The 24660-nt window shown below is 45.1% G+C and overlaps 1 protein-coding gene across 2 annotated transcripts in view; it reads left to right on the plus strand.

The window, feature by feature from the left end:
* LOC135897119 (calcium-activated chloride channel regulator 1-like) overlaps window positions 1–19632 on the plus strand; it is a 182516-nt gene extending 162884 nt beyond the window's left edge. For both annotated transcript variants that reach the window (XM_065425684.1, XM_065425685.1), the window contains one exon: window positions 18991–19632. In XM_065425684.1, coding sequence (XP_065281756.1) covers window positions 18991–19583 — 593 coding nt within the window. In that variant the 3' untranslated portion in view covers window positions 19584–19632. The remainder of the gene's footprint in view (window positions 1–18990) is intronic.
* The last annotated feature ends 5028 nt before the right edge of the window (window positions 19633–24660 follow it).

Here is a 24660-nt window from a genome sequence, read left to right on the forward strand (position 1 = left end):
ATCACACGCAATGGTAGCCGAGTGGGGATAGCGTCGCGCTACTTTCTCGGAGTCGCGGCTTCAGTCCGGCTAGCATCGGTCACAGAGTGTCCTAAAATCATCCCTAGAGGGATGTAATAAAGTGAACGTGTCGGCTAGTTTATTCAACGTCTTGATCTAGGGAACAGTGCGAAAGGCGAGGACGCAAAAGATGCACACAAGAGCCGCACATAGCGCTAACTGAATTTACTGAGATGAAGAACGTGCATGTAATTACGCCAGGGCACATCTTCAGTATAATAAAAAAAAACATAAAAGAATGTGAAGACACGGAATGATCACCTTTGCATGCTGCATCGCGCGGTTGGAGAAAGCGGGTGCTCACGGCAGGTCACCCAATAAATGGTGCAATTCCTTTGTCAGATAGAAAAACAGATGGCGCGCTCACACAGTTTTCATTCAGCACTTCATTTCTGTAGGCCTCGATGATGTCGCGCGTCATTTTGGTTTCTGTTTTTGGCTGAAACGTCACATTTCTTTTATTTAGGGCGGTACCCACACTGCTCACACTGAAACATCTAGACGTAGAGAACTATGGCGCTAGTGGCTATGGGAACTGCAAATTGGGTGGGCCAGCCTGCAAGGGAATCATAGTTAGCACATAAATTTGCCTAAGCTAGCTTCAACGTTCTGTCTTTAAACGATTTTCGTGAGTTGAAAACTTATCATTTGCAAGAAACCACGGTGTTAAAAATAACTAAAGTGAAAAGTAATTAAATTCTCCGACGGCAGGATTCAAACAGAGGACCTCTAGCAGAGAAGCGCGACATTGAATCCACTACGGCAGGCGTACGCACGCTTTCGAAAACCGGCATGGAAGCCACTAAAGAAACTCTCGCGCGCAATCCACGACGTTGAGAAGCTTGGCATGTTTCAATTTGGCCTACTATAAAAGGTATATTCGCGGCACTCCGTAGTGATTATGTATGCTGAAGAGCTTTATTGCCTTATCCTTTTAGAAAATGTGAAACTGCTTTGGAATTTAGGTCACACAAAGACATACAAAGGGTAGTAAGCAACGCGGCAAGAACTGCTGAAGCAATGATCAAGAAGATTAGACGAATCCGCGTACTAGCGGCCCTCCCCGTGGTGTCAGAACGATCGCAGTCCCAGCGTTGCATCAATTATTTATTTGAGGAAAACTCGCGTATGCGACTTATCCCCTGTGTCTAGTCGACAACGAATGATATGCGACAACGCGACCATGATCCCTTAAGTAGATTCTGTGCTCAGTCTTGGTGTACGGAGAATCGCTGATACATGGCGGCGTGATTAAAGTAGGAGGTGATCACGTTCCTGTGTAACTCGTGTGCTCTCAGCTACTCGCCGCCGTATCTCGTACGGTTTGGCGCGTCAGAATTAATAGCGCTCGTCATGTCTTTCATCGGCTGACGAATGTACGCAAATCGTGTACCGGAACTCACTGAAACATGGTGGTTGCATTAGGCCAAGAGGCGTCCAGATTCATTAGCAAGTCATGTGCTTTCAGTTACTCTCTGTAGAACGTTCTTCAGCGCGATAACGTGGGCTGCGGAGGAACAGCACTCTCACTATCGTGTTTCACGCGCTGACGATTGCTGGCATGTGTATGGGTGCCCCGACCTTTGCCAGATGACGACTATCCTTTTACTCAAAACATAATGGGAAGCTATGTGATAGCAGGCGGCAAGAAAATCTCCGCCGCGCTTGACAGTTTGATGAACATATGCTTTGAGAGAAGGCAGTGCTTAAGCTAACAGCCGGGGAAAAGTGCGAAGAAATGCATGCAAAGGTGGACGTGGGTACACGCTGCGAAGGCATGAGCGGCATTCCCAAGCGATCACTTTCACAAGTTTACGCCACCTGAGGCGTCGGCGGACTACTGAAGACCACGCTACTGGCACAAAGGGAGGGGGGAGAGGGGTAACCCACGGTTGATGGTCCTGGACTGTACTTTCACTATACGTATATGTTATGTACCCGAGAGCCCCAGACTAAGTCGACTAGCTTACCTAGTGTAGCTTTTTCTAGGGGGTCCCTCCCAAATCTTGGGATTATGGCTCGGATGGGCAATTTGGATGGATAATTTTGTCACTGTCTGAATTTTCTGCACAACGGATATAGAAGAAGCCATCAGAAGCGTAGAGCAGCCTTGGAAACTAGAGGACTTGAAACAGCTCAAGTGGGAAAGAAAAAAAATAATTTTACTTTATTGTTTGCACCTAATGCACCTTTTGCACCTCTTTTACTAGGCTGAGCGTATTTTGAATGTCTTCAGGGCACACAAAAATGTCCTGCTGCTCACCGCCATCACACAAATGCGGTGACATTAGTTTCGGAGGTTCCTCTAATCCTCTGCATTTTACTGCTTTACTTTTCGTTACCGCACAAAAAGATGACACTAGCTTCCTTACGTTCCATACTTTTGTTTGTAATTTCTTTTCACTATTACTGTGGTAAGTAGTAAAGACGTAAGAGCAACTGAAAGCACTATCATCTGCTTCATTGTCTACTCTATATATAAAGCATTCCTAAGGAGGCCTCAACGTTTTTCGACTGTACCAATATAAGAATGACGATAAACACCAAACGCAAGCAGGACGCAAACTTAATGGAACACACTCAAACAGTCCATTCCTCAAGGCTGGTCAGCGGCTTCCCACAGACCTATCCCGGAATAGTGGCATCGCCACAAAACTGGTGGCAGCCACTGTCACCACCTGTTTTACAGCTTTGCCCAAGCTCTGCGCGACACAGGAGGCATGCTCATGTATGCTTGATCGAGCGACCGTGACGGAAAACGTACAATGAATACAGAGGAAACACAAGAGTAATTAGATTTACATTATGTTATAGATGCTTACAGCAGCAGCACTACCATATGAATTTTCAAAACTAATAGCAGGAACAGAGCATGCTGTAGTGATTATTATTGCAGTGTGAGTACAGTCAAAATGAATTCACCATAAACGCCCTGAGGTGTCTGGGATGTTTAACATGCCATGCTCGCTCAGTTTTATCGTGAACTCCTGCTGCAAATTCATCGGCTATAGACAAGGCCAGATTGGAAGCCGAGTTCTAGTCCCGGATGTCCACGGTGCCTCTTTGCCAAGCAATGTCCAGGTGATGCCAACTGTGGAGGTGGGTGGGACCCAGACCTGCACATCAAAGGGTCTGTAGATGTTTCTGGACACAGTGCCGACACGTCTGAGGTTCTTATGCTCGGAATCCCATCTGCTTGCACCTCTCATGCAGCCATGTGCTTTTTGAAATGGCCATCTGTCTCTGTTTGGTGCCATAGCATTTACTGGCCTTCTCTTTGGCATGACACCTTGGTTGGTGAACAGCTTCTCAAACCTGTTACAGAAGTATGCTTGCCTGGGCCAAGTAGTCACAGGGGACCTGGATCATGAGTACAACACCTAATAAGAATAAATTGGAGTGCCTAGTTCAGTTTCTTGTTATCCTAGAAAACTACACAATCAGTGCATTCTACCGGCACTAAGCTCAAGGGCTGAAACTTGGTGGATAACAAAGAATCTTGAAAACAAACAGGACTGTGCAATGCATGGTGGATTAGACTATGGCAGGTTTAGCATTATGAGACAAGAACTGTAGAGTACTTATTGGACAGCAAAGGAGTGTAGCCAATATACTGGCTGAGAGTAACTGTAGTGGAGCTGGATAAGTCATGCAATGGAAAGAGGAGATAATCGGCACTCTTAATTTAGGAATCTCTGCCAAGGGGAGGGAAACACATTGAAGGGCAGCAGATACCACAGTAGCCTGGTACTGTTAAGAATTCTGCAGGCATAGTATGGAGTTCGTTTACAGAAGGCAAGATAGCTATAGAGATCAATGTTACCTTGAAAGCTTTGCGTACAAGAAAACCGGGCCCATTGTTCCTACAAAAATTACGAGTTATGTGGGTATTCAAGGTGAGCGAAATTTAGCACAGATCTGCTGTTTCTCGTTTGTTTGAATGTGTTTTTGACTGTAAAGTACTATGTACCGTCAGCTCCCTCCACATCATCGTCTTTCATTATTTCCTGTTTTTTAATCCGACACTTTCTTTGCCGCTTCCCCAGGGCATGTCATTTGTCGTGGTTTTCGTGCCATTTATAGTTGTGACTGCTTGGGTCACTGGGTATGTACACAAATAGACAGCCTACTGCTGGTTATTGTATGGCGTAATCGCGAACATCGGAACAGGGTACGTGCAACTCAGTATGTGCTCATTCTTCGCTAATAAGCCCCCAGAATGGGTACGCTAGTGAGACACACGGGGTATGAAGCCTTAACTGCATTTTGATATTTATTTATTTATTTGTCTACACTTACACCTATCACTACTGGACCTTCTAAACATGCTCACTCACGTTGCCTAGCTGCAGACCTGCTCAAGATTACCTGCTGCGTGTTTAAGCACACCCTGGAACTAGGAATCGTGCATCCATTTTCCAGCCCATGATTAAGACCATTGCACTTGGTACCCAAGATGACTCCAGGTGACTTGAATGAGACCTGCCAATGTTTGATGCTACCGTCCCCGACTGCTAGCCAGTGTCACACGTTGAAGACTTCGCAGCATCACTACACGGAGCTATCTTCTACAAAACCTCTCTTCTCATCCTCTCAACATTTTCCACTTGAAGCATCACACATCACCGTCATCTATGACCCACAGAGTTAACAGCCACAGGCAGTGATGCTGTGCTCACGTGGTTTGCTATAGCTAGAACCTCATCAACTCGGACAAGCTTCGTGGTATTTAGATTTCAACACTGTGTTGGATCTGCGATTTTTATTGTGATAACCCTTACAGTGCATTAAAAAGAGGGTGTATGAAGAAGGGCACCTGATCGTACATATTTAACACAATTCCTTGTTTTTTGTTTACGTGAGGATGTGTATTTTCTTAACAATGAAAATTTGTTTGCAGACAGTGCAGACATAAGTTTATTCAGGCTGTTTTTTTCCTTGCCATAATTTAATAATTACCAACATTAGGAGCTGCAGGTTATGTTAACATAAGACTTTGCTGTGCTTAGTTACATCTAGTAACTTATTGCTTGGTAAATTTTCTAGTCGAGCATTATGTGGTGTAGTTCAAAGCAGCTCACTTGAGAGGCATGACATGCTGGTTGCTTAAAAAATGAACTGTTTGAAGAATTCTGGGAGTAATATTAGAACAGGCAACTCTAACTGAGTGAGCACTGCTTTCGTCACAAAATGTCGGAATTACCTAGGCGTATGCTGTCATGCCGAGTTATGTTCAGCTTGTAATGAGTATAAAAGAAACAAAATTGGAGTTGTGGAGTTTAAAGCCCTATGGCTACCGCCTCTTTTTATAACTCTGACAGAAAATTTTAGAGGACGCAAGCAGGCATGCGTGAATAAGAACCCTGTTAAGGTATTGCTAGGACCCATGTGGCGTGCATAACCAAGGAACACATGTCTCGCATGCGTCTCATCTAGTACTATTATTTTCACTGTAAAGCGACCAATATCAGTAATTCTGATCAACCTTCATTAATTTGCTAGCAATATTTAACCACTTAAGGTGCGTCTGTTTTGAGTGTTTGAAGCACTTCTTGCTATTCAACTCTTGAGGCGTTTACTTTGTTTTTATGTGCTGTAAGATTAGTTAGAGATTCCTAATAAAACTGCTAACGTGAAAGTGTGGGTTGGTATATTGGTCATGCCATTCTAAAACTGTTCAGTCTGACACTGTCAAAGGATCTGGCACTATTAGCGAGCTTCACTTCACAACAGAAATGCATTATGATGTATTACGAAATGAAAGTAAAACTTCCGGCAACTAGAGAGTTCTAGAGCATCTGGTATTACAGCAAAGCGGGCGGTGCAGTATCTTCAGGGCAACAGGAACATCGAAACTGGAACTTGGGCGCCCTTACGACCCGGCCAGCAACGCAACACACTGTTTGCTTCACCGCACTACACAACTGTGCTGCGGTGAAGTTATTGTGGACGCTTATACACACAGGTTACTTCATCCCAACTTTGTACAGAACCTCAGGCCCATTGATAGACCTAAAAGTGCGAAAAACAGGCAGAGATGCAGCTGAACATCACAGGGCGTGGCATTAAGCTCCATCTCACAGTGCTCATAGCGCCCTTAGTACCAAAAGTCCTAAAAGATCTACTCTGCATTTAGCATATTCTGGAAGACCATGTGATGTCATCAGAGCTCTTTAACGTCCACAGTACTACAGTCTAAGTGTAGAGCCCGCGATGAAGGCAAATCACACGAAGTCACGGACAGCGCACTAACGCTGAACTCGATTGAAAGCGTACGCTGCCTCATTTCAAGGACGCGTCAATAGTTGTGAGCAAACACCACTTTAACCCTTTGTGGTGCAGTGGTACAAATATGTACCACGTTGTGGGCACGTTTCAAATGCCCGTAATGAAACAACTGTTCACATTGGAGCCAATTTTACTAGTGCTGCCATCTACCAAGGCGTTGAGAAAGCTTTTTGTGCGTTTTTATTTTATTCCGTCATGTGGCGTGAAGAGTAACTTAGTTTTTGCAAATGCCTTCATTACGGTTCAGTACGTGCTGCTGTGGCGTGGGAAGAACTTACTGAAAACACTGCTTCAACATGCCTACTAAGCGCCTCCTTTTACCCGTTTACTAAATAGAACCTAGTGATTCATCTGCAACCATATACATACACTGAGGGCGCCCTAATTTTTCACCGTTTTGAATTGTATGTTCTGGGCTCGCTTTCGGCTGGGGATGCTAGGCCTAAGCGGACGGCTGTCGCACTGGTCGAATCACACAGGTTGTCGATTTGCAGTCTTTCTGAAAGCGGAGGTAATTTTTCCTAATACCAACATAGCTCAAGTCGCCCCTCGACTGGTTTATCTGCTTGGCCACTGTAGTCACGCAGTCCTGTGTATCACAGGTCACTGGTCCCCTTCGCGTTTGTGCGGCTATACTGGTGTGAAAGCAAAGTAGCGCGAGGTGATAGCTGTAGTAGTTAGAGATTCAATTGTTCTTAACTAAGCACATTAGAGGTCACAGCCTTACGCAGTAGGAGGGTGTTGCCATCTCATTCGAATTGCCGTAGAATTCAGAAATCAAAATATGGGACGTGCTGTTTTGCTCGGAAGATCATTTGGGTGCAAAGAAGGCATTGTTCTACTTTGAGGAAGAAGTGCTTGATGTTCTCATCACAGAGGCAAATAGGTATAATAGGCATATATTTATCGGCCAAGATCGTCACCAGTTGCGGTAGGTCAATCGACAGAGGTGTAGGTGGGGCTCCATGACAGAGCAGCAAGTTCGAACGAGCTTTCTGTGCTGGGAATGCCAAGTTCCGCTATGTGTCGAATGTTTAAGCCATTGCACAAGTTAACAGCAGCATTGACTTTCTGAATATCGTTCCTGTTACACATTGTCTTTTCATTTTAAACCACCTGCGGACAGCGGTACAAATGTGTACCACATTTCATTTCTTGTAGTAAATCAGTGGTACATATATGTACCACTTTTTTTTCGAGAACTGCTGCACCAGGTTTCTTGAAAAACGTGTCAAACATTTTCTTTTGCCCTCCTGAATGCTATTCTTCAGTTTTATGAGCGAAATTTTAAGGAAAAAGTAGCACCCCACAATGGGTTAAGCACTATATCACTTACGTAACTGAATTCGTGGCCAGGAACACGTATGCTACCTCCGCCTTCGACACGCGTTAAGTAAAGGTGCATGTTCGATGTGATGACGCTGCCGAAAAGAGCGGACAGGGTGACGATGCTGTACAGTGGCGGTTCGCAAACTGTGTCGCCGAGGCGCTACGCCACTCCACTATTTCAGTCGTCAGCCCAACCAAATTCTTCAGAAATACGGGCCTCGCACTACCAGAGCTCACCGAGACAAAATGCCGGCATATCGCACCACTAGCGCTGCATGACTTTTCGCCAATAAACACTGAACCCAGCGCAGAGACGTCACACAACCAGCGGTTGGCATGTGCCAGAGAGCAGAAGCGCCAAGGCGTCACTTGACGCCCCCGTCTGCGTTCTTGAAAGTCCCTAAACGATCCTGTCTGTAGGCGACTAGGATCAGTTCACGTGAGGAATTTTTGTACGACATTTAGACTCATGCACGTCCATGGCGTTCATCCGGTGACCTTGCTGTTCACCGCTCGATATCGCAGTCAAAGCCGCAGCAGGTCCAGCGCCGAGAACGCGACGTCATCACGTGGTCACGTGGGTTCTCATGACTCGAAGGACCGTTCAGCGGCGCCACTTCCTCCTCATTGGCAGCGCCGTCACGTGCCCAGTGACGCACGCATTAGGCACACATTTAGTCAGCCAGAGCAGTGGAGCCAGTGTGGCGCCGGGGAAGCAAGCTCCGGAGGCACACCACGGAGGCACGGTTTCAATATCCACACGAAGCCGAAAATTTTCAAATTCTCTTTCCGAAGCTATTCCTTTACTTTATTTACAGGAATCTCCCTGAGAAGTTTGATGTCAATCCGAGTATTTTAAGGTGTAAGCCTTTAGTGGCTCACGAGTGTGCGGGCGCAGTCCGTGGTCGACGCAGGAAAGCGGTGATCACCGACGAGGGGATTAAGGAGAGGAGGCACCACCGGCAAGAGAAGCAAGGAGAGGAGGCGCCGCGGCAGCAGCGCTGTACGAGTGGGCGCGTGCGAGAGCGCGGACATGCGCGTGGGGGTGCGCGCACATCGGCGACAAACCTTGCAGCCATTATGGCTGTGATTGCATCGCATGCTCATCCCATCCCATGATGGAAAAATCGCACCCACGCGCGCACAAACACGGCGATGTTCTACCGATAAGATGGCCCATAGGCCAAATAAATATGGGGTAGTATTTTCTGTCGCCACAGAGAGAGCTCTAAGAGACTTCTGAAGCCTCAAGTAACAGTGCCCCAATACAATAGGTTGCTTTCAAAACCAGCGCAAAAGTAACGCGTTATCATAAGCGCCGCGCTGGAGGCAAGGTGATGATCTTACACTCGGCTCGTTTGAGAACGCTGTCTTTCCTGCGCGTCGATGCGAAGAAACGTGGTATTTCTTTCTTTCGCGGGCACATTTTAAAGGGGTAAAAGAGCACCGCCAAGGAAAACGCGCCACAAATAGCGAAAATTCTTATTCTCGATGTCGACTAAACACGTGTACGCAAATACACAATAGGTTGTTTCAAACTACAGACAATCGGTGTCATCTGCAAAGCAAAGCTTCGCTCTTTGCAAACTAGGTGGGTGACAGCTGACACACACACACACACACACACACACACACACACACACACACACACATATATATATATATATATATATATATATATATATATATATATATATATATATATATATATATATATATATATATATATATACATTATAAAGAATTTGTGTGCTGCTACAAGGTAAACAAGGGCCGTATTCTGTAGCGGTTGCTTTGGGAACCGGTTCCTTTTTGGCTGTTGCCATTGGTCGGCGCTTCGATGTCGTCATCCCTGGTGGGCGGGACGACAAATTTTGATGACGTCACACAGGTTGCCAATCATCTGGAAAGGAACCGGTTCCCTGGTAGGAGTGCAACCGCGGAGAAGTGGTTCGTTTGAGAGTCGCGCGTGGGGGTGAGCATGATGTCGAGGGTTGCTAGGGCAACCGCGGCTGCCGGCTAATCTCGCGCCAGCTGACGAGCCGGCACCTAGACGAGACGAGACAGAGACGGCAATGGCGGCTTTGGTTGTGCTGCTGCTGGCGAGTGCCGAAAGACAACGACGCGACGAGAGGCAAAGACGCGACGCGTTCGGCATGGCCGAAGAAGAGTTTCGAAGGCATTTTAGGCTCTCCAAAGACATAGTGCGACGTCTTTGCGATGACCTGGAAGGACATCTCGGAACTCAAAGATAGCGTGGTGTCGACACTACGATGAAAGTGCTGTGCGCGCTGCGGTTTTTTGCCACAGGGAGCTTTCAACAGTGCGTCGGGAATGGAGAAGCGACTGCACTGTCATAGCCTTCGGTCAGCCGGATCATTACAGCCGTCGCCAAGGCCATTATGGTTGTGGGCAAGGAAAAAGGATGGGTTGGATTCCCATCCACGGCGCAACAGAAAGCCGCCGTCAAGGAAGGCTTTCTTAGCCGTGGAAAAATTCCAGGAGTTCTAGGATGTGTGGACGGGAGTCTCATAGCCATCGTTCGCCCTAAGAAGCTCGGCCCTGGCGAAACGGAATCGTACTAGAGCCGTAAAAGGTATTACGCCCTGAACTGCATGGTCGTAAGTATTGTTCATTGACAAATATTTTCGATATGTGTTTGCGCGAGTGCACGTTCTAAAAAACTTCGTTTCGTCATTTTTCATCAATTCCCGGTAATACTTGCGTTCCTATTAGAGAAAGTAGCGTTTCTGTTGTATGTGTAATGACGACTTTGATCTTTGCATAGAACACGGCCGCACTTTTGCAGTGCTCTCCAGTCACAGTTGAATAGCCTTTTCGATGCTACAATTTAAACACATTACGCGCGACTTAAACCAGAATAGACGCCTTAGCGGTGAAGGGAGTCTTCGTCTGCGAGCGATCCTAACAGAAGACGAGCCCTTGTGATTCTTATTCGACGTAAAACTAAAGCATTGTGGCCAACAGGCTGTAAACGTGAAAAGGAGCATCCCATCAATGAAAATGGTGTGAGGCAGAATGAGAATGTGTTGACACCCATTTGCTCTAGCTGTTAATATGGCACATGCTGTTTCCGCGTCATTTCGCTTGCAATAGGCACTTTGTCTGAAAAAAAAAACAAAAAAACACAGGTGGCACTCTTTAGCAGAATCTTATACAATATGGACGGAAGAAACCAAAGGAATTATTTTGCACATTGTGTTGTTACCGCACGCCATACATGAGCATGTGAGCACATGCCAACATTGCATTTGTAGGTTAAGATGACATTGTTATCATGCTGATCATTAGTTCAACTGCCTACTGCGTATGTTGATATCTCCGTTTCTGTAATTGTGTTCACTGACTGAACAGTAACTGATTGGCAAGTAGTGTTTTACGCAAAAGGCTGTGCCAGATATTTGTTGCAGTGGCACTGACACCTTCTCTTTGCTTTCCCTTATGAGGTGTGCGACGCGAAGCTGAATATCCTGGAAATTGACCCACGGTTTCCGGGATCGTGCCATGATTCTTTCGTCTGGAGGCATTCTGCATTTCGCCGCCGCCTCACTCGTCGCTTGTTACTTCATGGAGAAGCCTTGCTTGGTAAGTGCACCTAAAGTAGCAATGCTTCTTCCACATGTAAAACATACACAGTCAAATAGTTTTGCATCCAAGCAAGCTTTAAGAAAGCGTGATTTGCTAGAAATGTGTTGTGAATGCAGCAGTACCCAATGAACCTGCAGCGACTATCGAGAGACACAAGTCTCTCTTAATAGGCAGATATTTGTACCGGCGTGTATACAACAGCTGACATGTTATGCTGTTCATTTATTAATTTCAATACACTGAATGCCATGTGGAGCGCTACAGGCAGGGATGGAATTCTACAGAACACGTCCAAATGGCAGTTTTCAAGTATGGTGGAAAAGGGTTGGTGACAATGGAATCGGGGACCTGGTCCCTGGTCACTGTCCTTGGAACAAAGGAATAAGCGTGTGCGTGAAACTTTCGGCATCGACGTTAGTGATCGGTGTAGTATATATTGTAGAATGGTGCAAATTGCGCTATTTTGCTTTGTGTCGCGAAGTGTGCGATTTTTTTTTTGTTGCAGCGACACGTGGTGCTGGAGTGATTAGAAAGGATCAAACGGGTAGCTCGATTTTGGGTACCTTCATGAGAAGAGGTAAGAAAGGTAGAGCAAGTATCCCAGATACTGGCAGCATATTCGAGAGTAGACCTTAGAAGTGTTTTATAAAATAACACTTCTGAAAAGAGAAGATCTAATAAGTTTTAGTGGAAGATGTACATTTAGGGAGGTGCAAATGGGATGAACGGAGCAGAAAACCACGAGTATGAAACAAATATTACATGTCCAACTTAACCTGAGAATGAGATTTGCAGCCAAGACAACAGGTGAAATTGGGCTTTTCTTTAAAATGAGTTGAACTTTCTTTACAACTTTCCGGGAAGGCCAATGTTTGATAGATATTGCAACAATAAATCCAAGACCCGCTCCTGTTGTAAAAGGGCCCTGGCGTAGACTGTGTTCTTGCATTGTGCCTTAATGTATCCATTTCGTTCACTGACATGCTACACTTTACAGGGGACTCTGGGTACCCGCTAGAGCCATGGATCATGAATCCTGTGCCTGGTCACCCAAATCGCCTCACGGCAGAGGGGCGCTATAATGAGGCACACGCATCAATGCGAAATGCCGTTGAGCGGTGCATAGTAGTCGACAAGAGCCGCTTCCGGTGCCTGCAGAGGTATCGGGTGCTCCACTACTCGCCTCAGAAAGCAGCCACTATTGTTGCATCTTGTGCAGCGCTGCATAGCCTCTACCTTGCAGCAGGCGTGCCTCTGCCAGACGACCCAGATGACGACGGTGCACATGACGACAGCACACAGGGGCCAGCCCAGTCACAAGTGCCGCTTCAAGTACAGGGGCCACCGCAGGCGCACCCTGTACAGCCATCTCGAGCTTTGTTTCAAAGAGGCAGTGCGGTGCGCGAATCCATAGTTGGTGCGTTTTGGCTGCCCAGAAATTTGCGCATTGCCTGCCTGCAAAGTGTGCGCCGGCACATTCGCTGGCAAATGAGGCGGAGACATGTGCTGGTGTAACATGTTTTATTTTTCTTTTCATGAAGTAAATAGGCCGTGCACTTCAACATAACACATTGCGTGTGCTCACATGTGGCTAATCGTAGTATGCTGCATACTGCGGTAGTGAAAAGAACATGATTTGTCTATGTTGAGCATGACGGATACACATGCAGTGACAAATAACCAATTGCCATTATGTTACTCCTTTGCTTTGTTCACTGTGCTTTTGAATAGTGTCTCGCCAGGGAATTTTCTTTAAATAAAGGTTATTTCCAAGGTGAATGGCAACCAATCTTGCATTGTTGAATATTGGTTTGCGATGCCTATTTTGCTGTGCAGTATGCATTGTTCCAAAGCTGAAGGTGTCTGTTCATGTGTGACACACAAGCACAGCACAAGTTACACAGCAACTGAAATGTCGTTCAGAGCAATCTGTACAGCACATATTGAAACGTATAGGAACAAACGAGACATGCCAAGCACTTTTTGGAGCAGGATTTCTTTAAATAGCAGACACTCATGCTTACTACTGCTTTGTTTAAACTCAAGAGTTGCTTCAACATTGCATTTCTTGCAGGCATGATTTCACATAATGCTCGTAATTGCTGCTTAACAAGGTGCAACTACGCTAAACACAATATAAACAAAATCATGACAATGAAACATTTCTTTATTTTATTCATTGGGTACCTGCTTCGCCATTCAGGCATTACAGCAGGGAGGATACAACTCATATAAATGAACACTAAAAATTACATTCATAAAGCATGGAATAAATCATCATTTGAACAAATACAGACAGTGTCAGGTGGTAGAGTATTTCAATCCCTTATAATACGAACATAGAAAGAGTAGCGGAAAGCGTCGCTTTTAACCCTCTATTGCATGGCGTCCCATATTTGGCACATACCAGTTACCATTCTTTTTTCGCATGTGTGAGATTCCCAGTTGAGAATGTGATACCATCAGAGCAAATCTCATCGTTATGTGCACGTTATGGGCAAGTGCTGCCATATCTTGAGCGATACGCAAAACAGAGGTGATGTAGATTTTGGGATGCGACGTGCAACTCGGAGGGGGCAAACACGAGCAATTGTTTTTTTTTCTGAAAATTTTGACCGCAGAAACATAGAAAAATTATTTTGGCATATTTTTTGGTCTCGTAAATTCAAGGCAGTTACTAATTTTCTCAGTTTTGCCTGCAACTACAGCAGAGAAGCCGAAATCTGTGTGTGCCATATTTGGCACAGTATGAACTTGAAATACAAAATATGGTAACGTGCTGCCATCTGTTGAATAGCCCGAAGTTGCAGGTCACTCTGTCACAAGATGGAATTTTGACGATCGGTACGGTAAGGGCGAATTGTCTACCAAACAGCCGCCTGAAAAGCGAAAAGGAACTGAAATGTAAAGGACGTGGTGCTTCAGAGGCACTCACAAGCGCGATAGATGACGTGGAGTTATCGTGTGTGCGTTGATACGATAACCGAGCCATGACATTTCTGTCGAGCTTTGTTGGGAGAGATCCAGACCAAAAGACTAAGCGCTGGTTTACCTCCGCCAAGGTGTTTCGCGAAATTGATTGCCCCAGCAGAGTAAAGGTCCATAACAGGCACATGGGTGGTGTTGACCTGCTGCACTCACTGTTTGGACTCTACTGCATACATATCAGAGGTCGAAGAAATGGCACTTTCCAATTTTCACGCCTATGCTAGACTTATCGGTAGTAACAGCATGGGTATTGTACAGGAGGGTGCAGGAGCAGCTTAGGAGGAGACAAGTACTACCGCTGGCTCATTTAAAAGCAGAAATTGCAGAATGCCTTATCTCGCATACCAAGTGCCTACCCAACTAGCGACCAAGAAGGACTTCTAGTCAGGACATCGAATTCCAGGTTCAAGTCAAAAAAGCACAGGGACCAGCGGCCGCAATGCCACCCAAAGACGACCGATCTGACCAAGTGAGCCACTGGCCAGAATGTGACGAGAAGAAACAAAGATGTTAGCGGCCACCTTGCACAAACAAGTCGTTGGTAAGATAGAGGAAGTGCAACATTCATCTGTGCCTGAGCGCAGCAAACAACTGTTTCATTTCATTCCCCACATCGCACTAAAAAGACCACCGTCCGTGAAGCTTTGTTTTCCGCCGATGGCAGCAAGAGCGCTCAGCCATCTTCGTGGTGTGCCATATTTGGCGCAAAGCTTTATCTTTATTATTACAATCGTGTTTGTTCATTCAATCAATAATGAAAGCTGAAAAAATGACTTTTCATAATTCATGCAATAGAGGGTCAAAAGGAATCTCACATATATTTAATTTGTGATCTCGCCTTTTAGAAACATGTGGGCGGCTGAAAATACAATTACCTCGCTATCCCCGTATTAGAGTGGTATATGTTATGAAGAAATTTTAGTCTGAGGTTTCGGCGACGGTGTTCAAGAAGATGCCAATTTAATGTTTTTTTGCTTTCTGTCATGCCAAGCATCCTGACATAATTGCCAAGGACAAACCGAACTGCGCTGTTCTGCACTTTTTCTTGTTTATCTACAAGTTCTGTAGTATATGGATCTCAGCAAACACTCGCATACTCGAGTGTACTGCGCACATGTGTGAAATACATGTGCTCCCTAAGTTTCTGTGGCCAGCTACTAAAGTTACGTTTCAAGAAACCTAATGCTCCGACAGCCTTGTTCCTAACATTAGTAACGTGTCTGTTCCATCTTAGATCAGCAGAATAAAATACACCTAGGTATTTATATTCTGACACTTGTACAAGAGTAGCATTATTTATAGTGTTACGACTGCTGTCATATGAGCGCTTCGCGGTAAAGGTGACGTGGACACTCTTTCTCATTCAGTGACATTTTCCATTTTTCACACCATGTGGCAATCAAATCCAAATCATGTTGTAGTGCCTGTTGGTCAGATTCGCTGTTGATGACCTTACGTACTATACAGTCATCTGCAAACATTGTAAATATTTATTTATTTATTTACGTGTACCTTACAGGCCTTCGAGAAGGCATAGTGTAAGGGGGAAATACGGTAACATATTAGTATGGAATCGGGAAAGAAATAAACATCAGCATAATGAAAGGAGTGCACACAGAACATGGAAAATTAATACATTAGCAAATACAATATGTAGAGCAATAACAATAAATGGTAAACAACAACATAATATCATAATAACATTGTAAACGTTTTTACATGTTATACAGTAGTAAGTATTGTAAAAAAAATTGGGAGCACTGAAATTCTTTAACTTGTAGAAAAAAAATACAAGTAAATACAAAAGACATGACGTGTTTAGACGGTTGAAACGGCATATTGATTGCTTAGCAGATTGCGAAATGCAGTGTGTTTAGATTGGCATGCAATGGTATCTGGTAGTGCGTTCCATAAACGGACTGCACGGCGCAATGTTGAAAGATTAAAAGCGTGTGTGTTGCCATAAATTCGGGTGTAGCTGAACTGATTATTCAGTCGTTGTGACGTCGAGGATGCTTCTTTCAGGCTTAATAAGGTTAGGCCAACCGTGTGAACAAATCTGTGAAATAATAATCGTACAGAAGATGATATATTGTTCGGCAAGTCGTTATTGTAAATTAAAAAGAGGAGGCCCAAGTACACTGCCTTGAGGTACACCAGAGGTGACATCAGAGAGGCCAGAGGAAAAGTTAGCAACAACAGTGAACTGTTTACGATTAGTAAGAAAATTGCGAATCCATGATAGGGTTAGTGAGTTGAGTTTAATTGCTGAGAGCTTTGATATCAGGTGACTATGGGCTACACGATCAAATGCTTTCGAGAAATCCAAAAAGATGCAGTCAATTTGTTTATTACTGTTCATATGAAAGTGTAAGTCTGACGTGAATTCTAGTAGTTGGGTTTCGCAAGAAAATCCTTTTTCGAAACCATGCTGTAAATGATGATGTAATGCCCGAAGTGGTGCCATGAATGTGACTTCTGGGGTACCCCAGAAGTCACAGGTACGTATTCAGAGGAACATCCGTTGAGAGCCACGATGAGCAAAGATACTCGGCAATCCATGCGATAACCTTCTCATCCAATTTGTAAAGTCGAAGTTTAGTGATCAGTAGACTATGCGTAACGACGTCAAAAGCTTTTTTGAAATCCAGAAATATACAATCAACAATTTGTTTCTTGTCGACTGCTGAGTCTAGCTCATGAGTGAATGCAACCAATTGTGTCGTACACGAAAAACCCTGCCGAAACCCATGCTGACTAGGATGAAGAAGGTTATTGTTATCAAGATGAGACATGATGCAGGTATACACATGTGCCATAACCTTACATACATAAAATACTAGTTAAGGATACTGGTCCGTAATTCTCAACTCTGTCCCTCTGTCCACTCTTATGAATTGGCACCACTCGCGCTAGTTTGCAATCACGAGGAACAACGCTGTTATTTAAGAAATTTTGAAATAGGCGACAGAAGTACAAAGATGCCCGAGCAATTTATAAGGAATGATGTAGGGATATCATTCGGACCACATACTTTTGTTCGTTTCGATCTCTGTATGAATCGCTCGATGCTCGTCACACTAAATACAACCTCAGACATTTCGCCGGCTCCGACCGGAAAATCAACTCTATTAACCCCACTAATATTTGAATGAGTAGACTGAAATACTGATGAAAGGTATTTAACAAAAATGTCGACCCTACTTGACGCAAGCGATAGTAAATAGCTTCACGATTTCCGCTCAAGCTCGGGCCATCTTCTGAGCGGAAACACTAGCGCGCGACCACACATCAGCCATAACGGCGGTGACTGAGCGAATCGCGACAGCACGTCGAATTGGCGTTGACCTATTGAAACCCATGCGCCTGATGTTCACCTCTTCGTCGGGCTCAAAGAACGGCGGGCAGGACTCCGATGGCGCTCGCCCGCCATCGCGGTCCGGGCAGGCTGCCTCCTCCGGTTCCTCTGTGATTAACACGTTTGTTAGAATATGGTGCGCATAAGCTGCGTCAACGAGTATGCTTACCTGGCTGCATCACGGCGGGCGTTATACACGTCTTCCACACGCCGCGCCATTGGGCTGCAGTTTTCACTGCCGGGCCCTCAGCGCTCAGCAAGGCAGTCACTTGCTGCCAGAGCTCCTCCTTGCGCGCCGCCGTCAGCTGTTGCCCCAGCACACACGACGCCTTCGCAAGGTATGGGTGCTCTTCAACAAATGACGCGAGTATATCGCTTTGCCTTACTGAAACATGAGGACCCAGCCGCCTAACCTTCTGCGAGGACATCGTTTTGGATCCGCGGCGCGCAAACTGGCAAGTCCAAAACTTAAACAAAGCGAGGCAACTTGTTTGCATAACGTATGGCACACCACCTAGCGACTAAATAAGAAAAGAACACAAATAAACTTACAACTCCCAGCAACGGTCTTCGCCGCAAGCTCACATTTATTACTGAAAATATATTTGCAAGTTTTCTATAAAAACCAATGTTTTTTTATCAAACCAGCAACACCCTTCAATTGCTATACCGCCCCCCAAGTACAAACAAAAATGATGACGTGATCTTCCGGCAGACCGCCGCTCGTTGATTGGTTCCCCTCACGCCGCCCCGTTCCACTCTTTCTCCGAGTTATGTAATCCAGACGTAACAGTCAAAAGGAACCGGTTCCCAAAGGGACCGCTACAGAATACGGCCCCAGAACAAGGATTTAATTTCGACGGTTTCGATAGGTGGACCGACCTTCATCAGGGTTTACATAAAATGGCACTTTTTGTAAACCCTGATGAAGATCGGTCCACCGATCGAAACTGTCGAAATTAAATACTTGTGCTGTTTACCTTATAGCACCACTCATGTTCTTTACGTTTGAAAGGTAGCGTGAAGAATCCCTCTTTGCCTTCGTTATATATCTATATATATATACATATATATATATATATATATATATATATATATATATATATATATATATATATATATATATATATATGTATATATATATATATATATATATATATATATATATATATATATATATATGGTCTTTCCGTGTCGTAGGCGCACATTGGTTAGAGCTTTGAATCAATCTCGTGGCATCATGCCTGGCATTTGAACCTTTATGCATGAGGCCTGCGAGCGGATGCGTGTTATCGTCTCTCTGTAAATATCCACGCCTTGCCGAGTGCGAGCTATATGGTCTGTATCTTCAATTGCAGCTGCTTCAGTGGAGATCCGAGGCGGCACCGACGAAGAAGGGGTCTTTTCAGACTTCGACAGCCAGGAGCTGTTGTCGAGCGTCGTCAAAGGCAACCTCGAACCCCTTCCCGCCGGCTCCAAACACGTGGTCACCATAAGCCTGCCGCGTCGCTGGGCTACGGCGCCCCGTGGCGACGATAGCTTCTACCTGACGGCGTACTTGGCTGCACGCGTTTTTAATGCTGATGGGCTGAAGTCGGAAAGGTCTAACGTCGTTCGAGTGATGTTCGAAATTGAAAACTTTACCGCCTCATTACCCCCTGCAGTAGCTGACACCGTCACGCCGGCAAAGCCTTCCCCGAAGGCTAGCCCAGTCACAACAACTACAAGGGCGGCCAGGACCGATTCTCCTCTCGATCCGGCGACAACCCCCACTGCAGAGGTTCATCATGAAGGCCAGACATCCATCTTCGTTTGGATCCTGCTGGTGGCAGTGGCCGGAGTCGTCATTATGGCAGTTATTATTAGGCTGCTGCTCAAGATCAAATCGGACTACAGTGATGAAACTAACACCAACACTAGGGAGAGGACAAGAGAAACCATGCCAAGGTAGTGCCGCACGTGGTAATTCAGGGCAAAATAAATCATAAGGCAAGCCTGGGCATGTGAGACGTTATCTACGACATTATTAAAGCGAAAGCCTTAGATGGTTTATAGGTCGAAAAATACGATGTCCGGCGTTATGGCACCCAACTTCATAGGGCGTCGAGTCTACGACCTTCGGTATTAATTAGGGCTAATCATGCAATGAATTTTTTAAAAGAAAGCGTGAAGCCGAGGCGAAGAAGCCTCAGCACGACCTGTGGTGTTAATTAAGAAAAACCTAATTAAGATAGAGGTAATTAAGGCACTCCAGCCTTTGGTGGGAGTCGAACCCACTTGGAGATGTGGGCGTACCGGACAAACCTACAAATTGGACTACGATCGAAATCGTGAGGATCAAAAGTTCAACACTCTACAGTTGCTGTCAATTAAGGCAAAGTGAATTAAGGCACAATTGATTAGGGCGCTCAAACCCACGACCTCCGGTAAGAGAAAACAGTAGGTAGTATGAACGCATTTGAATGAAAATGTCACGTAATGTATTAAATCTCTCCTTTCGCCTTCATCTTCTTTATGGTAGGCTAAAATAACTGTCAACTTTTATTTGGCTAGGAGGCGTAAGTAGCTTTTAAAACCTCCCGATCAACCTTTTGTTACCCTAGGTTTTTGTTATTCATTTCAACCAATGTTCTCACAAAGGGTAATGGCATTTCTATTGTTGCGCTTTTGCAATACATACGAGAAGCTAATGATTACTTTACTGGACGACACCAACCAGGCGTTATTTATTGCCACTTGTGACGTGACTGTCTGACTATCAAAACAAACGCAGTAGTGCAGCAGTTAGCGCACAGTGGTAGCACATACTCTTCCTCCTGAGCAAGTCGCGAGCACCAAAACTTACGTGACAACTTGCATGTGTGATAACACATGGCCTGATTAGTCATTCTGATTACTTCATCGCACATGGCGAAAGCAGCATTCGAGGTTTTCCATACAAAAATCGCTTGATACAGGTGCAGCACCACGAATTTTGAGATAGTTATTCTGTACTAAGCCATGAAAAAAATCGCGTCGTCTATACATGATTTATTTACCGTTTAATGGGGCAGATTTTAGGGAAAATTATACGTTAAAGACTGGTTTCGGACGTGGTGAGTGAGAGGATGCGTACCTTTAGCCTTCTGCCTGTGTGACGTTTTCAAATACGCTGGAATTACATAAACGCATGTCCCCAAATACTTGAAGGCGAAACAGCGAAAGAGAAAAACTAATCGGAGAACCTGTCAATGAAGTCTATTCAGCACGACTAAAGATCAAGATGCACCTTTGTATTAGTCCAGCTAACTTCAACATGGGAAAGCAACTATTGCAATTTGAATTTTTCTTGTCTTTCACTTTCTTTTTTCGGTGCAGTGTTCATTCTGCCTAACGTCAGCTTTTACAGCGAAGCTTCATACAGCTACCCTCCGGCGGTGGTCGATGTCTGTCTGTCTACGCGTCGCGTCGACACGAAAAAATATTTGGTCTCCAGTTTCTCGCGAATACTCTGCGACTCTCAATCTAACGTGGTTACCTTGGGAAAAAAATCATATTTAAATTGGCTAACAAGACGACTATATCATTACGGTGGATCTCATTCACTTGTCGTATTTAGTTCACAGTGAAGTTGTAAACGTTACAGAATTCCCGTCTGCTGTCAATACTTGGCCGTCTACGGAGGGAGTATGGTTGTAGAAAACGGCTGTAACTCTTGCTTTAATAAAACTATCCTGACGTAAATTATATGAAAATTAGCTGCTAAGTCGAGTCTAACACTACGCTGAGTTTCATCTAATTTTCTTAATTGCTTAGTTCACAATGAAGCTGCGAATTCTGTGCGATTCCCGTCTGCCATGCCGCGGCACTTCCACACGTCACTACTTCATAAACGAATAAGAATAAATCACTACACAGTGAAAAGATGTATTCGTTGTCTGTGTCCTTCTATAACAATATTAATAAAAAATAATGATAATGCCCATGCATACATAGATGCGTCGATTGAGGTAAAACACACCACAGCTTCGCTGCTCTTCCTGCTTCACAGTGGAAGGGCTGACGAATTTTGCTATCAATATTCAATCTGTACATCCCGGATGTCGGTAGACATTGGCTTGCCTAAAGCCAAAATTATTATCAGTTGCGCGGCTGGATAGGTATATCTTTGCACATTCATAAATAGAGAGGGTGCCGCGTGCCATGGACAAAGCGAACAATCACGGTGAGCTGTACGAACCGATACATATACTTTCTCCAAGAGTGGCGTTCCTTTTTGTAACCTATTAGTGACTACATAGTAAGTAAGCAAAGGACGTCACTCAAGTATACTTTATGCTTCTTACGAGAACCATGCGGTTCGAAAGCTGTACGTAGAACATCAACCCCATTCAGGATGGCTTATGGAAGTGGATTGTAAAATGGGTTGTTGGCCTCCATACGACACGCCGTACTTGCACCCTCTTTTCAAGAAAGGTGGTCCCCTCTACAGACTCCGAGATGCACAATGAGTCTTCCTTCGGCGATTGCACAGTTCTTGAGTACCTTTCGTCTGGTCAGGGCAATCGCCCGTTACGCTATGTGAGTGTTGGATATGACAACCGCCGTGGATGCATCGCAGTGCTGAGGCAGATAGAAGGACGGCCAGCCTAGATCTGGAAGGCGGTCACTGCAAGATCATCTAGGAGCTAGGCTTGCCATCATTCCTTTTGTACACCGTGTTTCCGATACCATTACGAAAATTTCGGCCAAGGCCGGAGTGAGGGTGGTGTGCTATGCCCCTAATATACTGAGCGGGTTGTGCAAGAGAGTCACTAGGGAGGATAGTGTCGCGCGCAAAAGCTGCTGTAAGAATCATGTTCAGGGGTTAACTGTACAACGCAGGCCGTCTATAAAATCACGCTTGATTGTAAACGTTCCTATATCGGGCAAACGGGGAGGTGCATTAATGATCGCCTGCGCGAGCATGCCGCTTCACAAAAAGGAAACCCGTACAGTCTTCTAGCTGCGCACTGTAAGACGTGTGGTTGCACACCGTTCTTTAACAAGTGGAACTAATCGGCAGATATAGTGAAAAGCGTGCGCGGGAAATCTTTGAAGCATACCGTATATTCAGAAGTGGCGACGCGTGCGTCAGCTCGGCGTCCGTCTCGCTCTCAACATGAGAAATTGATTATCTTCGTGGCTGACACTTATCCTTCTGATCCATCTTTTTTCTGTTCTTTATACCACCTTCATGATGTATTTATAGGCGGCTTCTGCAAATGAAGCATTTGGTTACTAGTCAGCGCTCTGGCCTGTTTACTCGCTCGTCCTGTGTTGGGCTGTTCCTTTTTTTATTGTAAAAATGAACCAGCCAGCCCCATTGAACAAACTGCTAATGCATATTACTGCTCTCCATAGAATTGATGTCTGCCTAACCAGAATGGGTGTCAAGAGCTCAAGTATTACTAGGATCACGAACAAGAACATTTGTTGGCTTCTTTTATATATGCTAGAAGTGGTCAAATTGTTATCGAAGTTATCACACTGTTAGTAATCGTGTTACCGTGAGCCAGCTCCCCTCCCCTCTTTCCCCTTGCTCGCGCGGGCAGGCGGCACTAGTGAAGACACCATCTTTCTCTTCTCACCCTTGCACACTTTCACTCGTACCTGAAGCGCAAAGTTCGTGCACCGCGTTAGTATCTCTTCGCACTTGGACTTTATACAGAACATGTTGCGGCTCCACTTCGGCGGTCGAGCCGCGGGCGATGTGAAAGCTGCGGTGGCAGCAGTGTTGCGGAATGGGCGCCCCTATTCTATTACAATTCCATTCCGGGGAATTTTAACGTGCCGCATTTCCATTCCTTTCATGTAATCGGAATTAAAAAAAAACGTAGCCAATTCCCACTCCGCGAGTGGCCGGGCAGTTTAGCTCTATTGCTGTAATTCCTCAACGTAGGAAAGGCATCTGGTTAGTTTGATTGAATTACCGATGAACGCACGATAAAGCTGATGTCATTAGACGCGTTAAGAACTCCAAAAATACGCAATAACACGTTACCACGGTCTAATGATAGCAGCTTGGCTACATATAGCGTGCAGTACAACTGCCCTACTAATTCCCATAGGGCACAGTTCTCACGGTACATATAGTATTTGCGTGATCGGCATGTCTTCACAGCTTCTGATGTTTTAATATTGTTTAGGCTTAATAATGCTAACATGACGACAGAGCGTATTTTTGCTTAGATGTCGTCCTGGCTTTTAAATGCTGCAGTAAAGGTAGCAAGCACTGCAAGGTGCAAAGAGAACCTTTATTTTGGTTTTATTCATCGAAATTTTCCAACAAAATGTAATGAGCTCAACGGGCGCTTCCCTGCTTAGTTTTGAGAACCCGAAGTGTAAACGATGGCTGCTTCAACGGTTAGTTCTAAAAGAAAAGTGAGATAAAACAGCTGCTTTCTACTTGCTTGTGGCGCATCACAAACATGAGCTGCTCGAAAGAGGTGCTTGACAGCCAATTTCGCTTCGCTGTCAATATCAGGGATGCCGTAGAAAACACGCGTTCCACGTCAGCTGACGTCGTATTCACAGTGCAAACTAAATTTGCGAGGCAGGAAAGCAAGCGAAAGGGGCTAGCGTTTGCTTTCCGGTAGCTCAAAGGCTTAACCGTATCTGCACAAGTTCCCTCTGTAAGGTAAAGAGACATTCCTCCTGCAATAGATGCAGGCATATTGCCTTGATTGGCATTTTCATCGTGCCTGGTGTTTTCAAACGCCAGTATGCTTGTCCCTGCTTCCGAGTCTGCATTCGAGACAGTGTTAGCGCTGTACAGTCCTAACATAAGAGGCCCCCTCCCCAGCCAAGCATAACGCATCAGCTTGGCTATGGAAGCCTCACACCAAGAAAACTTTAACCGTGTGTCTAGAAAGGCGACCATAAAAAAAAAAACACCGTCAGTCCACGTGCTTGCCAACCGCGTCTCCAGGCTAGACTGTATGTCTTGAGCCGCGTCTTTGCGTACAAATGTGCCTGTGCTTAAGATTTCCGTAAGGCAAATTTCCATA

Source organism: Dermacentor albipictus, chromosome 6 (genome assembly GCF_038994185.2).
Source record: "Dermacentor albipictus isolate Rhodes 1998 colony chromosome 6, USDA_Dalb.pri_finalv2, whole genome shotgun sequence".
NCBI lineage: Eukaryota > Metazoa > Arthropoda > Arachnida > Ixodida > Ixodidae > Dermacentor > Dermacentor albipictus.